At 55.8% G+C, this 4,972-nt stretch overlaps 1 protein-coding gene across 1 annotated transcript; it reads left to right on the top strand.

Annotated features, from left to right (window-relative positions):
- The first annotated feature begins 552 nt into the window (after positions 1–552).
- Positions 553–3,127, top strand: SP8 (Sp8 transcription factor). Its single transcript, XM_063301937.1, has 2 exons — positions 553–573; positions 1,688–3,127. The coding sequence occupies exons 1-2, from the start codon at positions 553–555 to the stop codon at positions 3,125–3,127; spliced, it is 1,461 nt and encodes a 486-aa protein (XP_063158007.1).
- The last annotated feature ends 1,845 nt before the right edge of the window (positions 3,128–4,972 follow it).

The raw sequence follows: 4,972 nt of genomic DNA, 5'->3' as shown, positions 1-4,972 counted from the left end.
GCAGCTCTGAAACCGAGCGCGCGCTGTCACATTTATGTGTAGTCCCATGATGAGGGAATAAAACGCGATCTATCTATCTATCTATCTATCTATCTATCTATCTATCTATCTATCTATCTATCTATCTATCTATCTATCTATCTATCTCCGGGGTTGAATATCGCGAACCGGGAGCCTGCAAAACGGAAGGAAGAAACGGCCAGGAGAAGTGCGCTTCCAGGAGCGTCGCGGCTCCAGGCGCTCGCCTTGCCCGCCTGCCTTCGCCAGGCGCCTGCCTTTCCGCCAGCTCGCTCCCTGCGCTGTGCGGCAGCCCTGGAAGGAGCGGGCGGCGGCGGTGGCGGCGCTGATGACCTCACGCGGCAACGCAGCGGAGCGGCCGACGGCGCCGCAGATTGGCTGGCGCGGGCTCAGCGGCACTTCAAAGCGAGAGAGGGAGCTACAATTGTGGTGGAATGGGCGGAACTGATCATTGTATTGCACACCTCTAAAAAAAACACTGCCTCTGATTTATCAATATAAAAAAGATCCTGTGAGAGGAGGGCACTTTGTGGGATGGCAACTTCACTTCTAGGGGTGAGTCCGAGGGTGTGTTTTTTTCTCTTCTCCCCCCCCCCCCCCGCCTTGCTGTTTTAATTGGGTCCTTTTTATTGGCGATCGCGGAGCAGGGTTAAGGCAGCCCCTCTCTTGACCGGGCTATTGAGGGTTTTATTTTTGCTTTTTCTCTTAACTCCAAGCGAGTTCGCGAGAAAAGAAAGAGAAGGAGAGGGGGAGGGGGAAGAGGGCAGCCACTTTTTTCAACCCCCTTGACAGCGTGCAGGAAAGGGTTTTAAGGGCATTAGCCCTTAACAACCTCCAGAGCTTGGGCTGAGCTATTCCTGTATCCCCGGAGAACTGGCCTCTCTGTTATCGACGCGGAGGGGGGAAAAACAGCTGCCTCGCTTGGTCTTTTCCTCTCCCTGTGAGATCTTTAAAAAAAATTGCAGCAGCTTGTTGTTGTTGCTGATTCCCCCCCTTTAGCATTTCTCTGAGCCCGACATTTCCTGCAGGTATGTTGATTGTCTCTAACTCTTTCTGTTTTCTTGAGATGTGAACATGAAAGTTTGGGGGGGGGGGCTGTCGCAGAAGAACGCTGTGAGGATGAACTCGGAAAGCAAAGGAACCTTTTTAAAAAAGCAACTTTAATCTGCGGCTACAGCCAATTTTAATTGCTAGATGAGGTCGGCTACAGATTAAATGCACCGATACTCTTGGTAGTTTCCGGAGGGGAAGAAGGAAGCATATGCTGGGGAAATTTGGGGCTTAGCCGGGGCCGAAGCTTTTCATTTTTCAGATTTTCCTTTCCGAGTCTGGGTTTCTGGATGGGACTGAGATTAAGTCCTCGAGCTCTTTGGCCGGACTCTGGGCTGCGAGCCAATCTCATCCAAAGAAACCAGCGAGCTTTCCTAAAGGACGTCTTTCCGGGGCTTGTGAGCAGAGCGCCGGGAGGGGGGGGGGGGGTCAGTGCTGCTCAGGGAGTCAAGAGGAGGGGTAAAGGACCGCGAAGGTTCCTCGCCTTAGCCCCCATTTCCCCGTCCGCAGGCGAGGCCAGCCGGACGTAGTTCCTGTCTCTGGGGCGGGCTGCCGCGGGCTTCTTTGCCAGCGGAAGATGACGGGCGCTGTCCCGGACTTCTCTCCCGGTTCCCTGCAGGAAGAACCGCGTCTTGGCTCCACTCCGCTGGCCATGCTCGCCGCTACTTGCAACAAGATCGGCAGCCCCAGCCCCTCGCCGTCGGTCCTGTCGGACAGCGCCTCGTCCTTCGGCAAAGGCTTCCACCCGTGGAAACGGTCCTCGTCTTCGGGCAGCTGCAACGTGGTGGGCTCCAGCCTGAGTGGCGTCGGAGTCTCGGCCTCGACCCGCAACGGCTCTTCGGCTCACGCCGCGGCGGCTGCGGCGGCGGCGGCTGCGGCGGCCGCCCTGGTCTCAGACTCCTTCAGCTGCGCCGGCTCGCCCGGATCCAGCGCCTTCTCGCTCACGTCGAGCGGCGCGGCGGCCGGCTCGCCCTTTTCCAACGACTACTCGGTGTTCCAGGCGCCCGGGCCGTCGGGCGGCGGCGGCGGCGGCGGGGGCGGCGGCGGAGGGGCAGCTCCGGACGCCGCCGCCGCTCATCAGCCGGTCTTCATCTCCAAGGTGCACACCTCGGTGGAGGGTCTGCAGGGCATCTACCCTCGCGTGGGCATGGCGCACCCCTACGAGTCCTGGTTCAAGCCTTCGCACCCGAGCGACGCGGGCGCCTCCAGCTGGTGGGACGTGGGCGCCGGCTGGCTGGACGTGCAGAACCCCAACGGCGTCCACCCGGCCGCGGCCAGCGGCCTCCAGGCGGGTTCCCTGCACTCGCCGCTGGGCGCCTACAACTCGGATTACTCGGGCCTAGCGGGCCACTCGGCCTTCAGCAGCGGCGCCGCCTCCTCGCACCTCCTCAGCCCCGCCGGGCAGCACCTCATGGACGGATTTAAGCCGGTGCTGCCGGGCTCCTACCCGGACGCGGCCCCCTCGCCACTGACGGCCGGCGCCGGCGCCTCCATGCTGGGTGCCGGACCCTCCGCGCCACTAGGCGGCTCCCCGCGCTCGTCGGCCCGGCGTTACTCGGGACGCGCCACTTGTGACTGCCCCAACTGCCAGGAGGCGGAGCGTTTGGGCCCGGCGGGCGCCAGCCTGAGGCGCAAGGGCTTGCACAGCTGCCACATCCCCGGCTGCGGCAAGGTCTACGGCAAGACGTCGCACCTCAAGGCGCACCTGCGCTGGCACACGGGCGAGCGGCCCTTCGTCTGCAACTGGCTCTTCTGCGGCAAGCGCTTCACGCGCTCGGACGAGCTGCAGCGCCACCTGCGCACGCACACGGGCGAGAAGCGCTTCGCCTGCCCGGTGTGCAACAAGCGCTTCATGCGCAGCGACCACCTCAGCAAGCACGTCAAGACTCACAGCGGCGGCGGGGGCGGGGGCGGCGGCGGGAGCGGCGGCGGCGGCTCGGGGGGCGGCAAGAAGGGCAGCGACACCGACAGCGAGCACAGCGCCCCCGGCAGCCCGCCCTGCCATTCGCCGGAGCTGCTCCAGCCCCCCGAGCCGGGCCACCGGAATGGCCTGGAGTGAAAGCCGCCCGGAGCGCGCCGGCAGAGGCCAGGCGGGAGGAGGACCTGGCTTTGCTCTTCCCGGCCCCTGTCCCACCCCCCCTCCCCCTTTTCTGCCTTTCCTCTCTTTCTTGTTCGGATCCCCCGCGCCTTCAGCCTCCCCATTTCGTAGCCTCCCGCCCGCTGGGCCAAACGGGGTCTGGACGTCGAAGTAACGCGGGCCCGCCCCGTCCCCAGAAAAGGGACTTCGGGTCGCCGAGCGGCTGCTCCAGAGACTTCCGCGCCGGAGGGGAAGAGGTTTGGGGCGCTCCAAGCGGCGGGAGGGCGGGGATCGGGCTCTCGGCAAGCGACCTCAGAGCCGCCCGCAGGCGCCACAGAAGGAGAGGCGGCTGTCCGGGGTGCGGGGGAGGGAGCGGGAAGAGCCCAAGATCTCCCGCTGAAAGCACTTTGAATATTATGGGATGCTTTTTATTAATATTATTATTTCAAAGAACTGCTCCAAACATTAAACTTCTATTCAATTTTGCTCAGAAACTGCAGCGCTCACTCGCTTTCTCTGGCATGCTGCAGCTGATGAAATTACTCTGGAGGAAGGGGGTGAAGTCTAACTAGTGTGCGTGTGTGAAGGTGAGAGTGAACGTACGCGTGATCCCCGAGAGCGCCATTTGCAGTTCAGTTCTGTCAAGAGGATCCTGCCTTGGCAGATGTAATGGAGTAAACTGGGTTAGGCTTTTCTTTCCTCTGTCTTTTTCTTTTCTGTGCAGCCCTTCCAAGTACTCTGTGCTTCGGCGAGTGGCTCAAACTAACTGAGATTCTGATCTTAGTTTGAGGTTGTCTTTTATTTCGTTTTTTCAAAGAAGTTCTAACGAAAACAGATCAGGAACTTTCAAGTAAATGGATGCTTGAGGTGCCATTGGCTTGGAAAGGGATCAGATTTAGCAGCCATTAAAGAAAAATCCCCTTGTTTTAACCAAATCGGCATCCAGTCAGAGAGCATTCACTTGGAAATCAGTGGTGTTGGGTTTAATAGATGTTAAGTCCAAAATACTTTTTACAGACAGAATTTTAATCTTATCCCTCAATCCTATGGACATTTACTCAGAATTAGGTCAAACTGAATTAAGGGTCCAAACCTAAACAGACAGTGAGGTCCTTTCTGAGTATCTCTAGGGTTGCATAATAAATTGCCTTAAAATACTATCTTTTGCATGCTTTCCTAGGGATAAACTCTCCTGACCATAAAGGAGTTTATTTCCTGGCTAACATTCGTAAAGCTGGGCTGCACCATTCTGGTCAGTTAACTTATACCTCTACAAGTCCAACTAGTTTTAAAAGTTGTGAATTGGGCCATTAATCAGAGTTTTTTGCTATAATTGATCATTGCTTAATTCACGGTAAAACTTGACTCTTCAAAATACTTCTTGGAGAAAATGTAATTAGTTGGTGAAATTCAACCATTTTTACAAATACAAACTTTATTTTTGTTATTGAAAGTTACTGATTATGAGCCAGCTAAAGTCTGTCCCATTGATTTCAGGGAGTGTTAAAAATAATTTCTCATACGTTGTCTCACTGAGATCAGTAAGACTTGAAGTATTTAGCTGACTGGCTAATACCTATTAGTTAAATATATGGGACTTCCAATCTCCCCTATTTTTCTTTTAGAAGTTAGAAAAAAACAATGTAATTGAATTACTTCAGTTTAGATAAGTTTTTTCCCAATTCTTAAAAAAAAAAGTACCAGCACCTCTGCTTGACTTCTAGAGTCCCAGCATCTGTATTTATGTGATACTTTGAAAACACCAAGGATATAATTTATTCTAATTTGTAGCATTATTTTTCTGATTGTAAGAAATATGAAAGCAAC

The sequence above is a fragment of the Candoia aspera genome, chromosome 4 (assembly GCF_035149785.1).
Source record: "Candoia aspera isolate rCanAsp1 chromosome 4, rCanAsp1.hap2, whole genome shotgun sequence".
Taxonomy (NCBI): domain Eukaryota; kingdom Metazoa; phylum Chordata; class Lepidosauria; order Squamata; family Boidae; genus Candoia; species Candoia aspera.
This window is presented reverse-complemented; position numbering and strand designations above follow the sequence as displayed.

Excerpts from the sequence above, each read along its gene's own strand:
- SP8 (XM_063301937.1), top strand. The coding sequence starts at position 553 with ATGGCAACTTCACTTCTAGGG. Across the intron at positions 574-1,687 it reads TGGCAACTTCACTTCTAGGG|GAAGAACCGCGTCTTGGCTC; the intron begins GTGAGTCCGAGG and ends GGTTCCCTGCAG.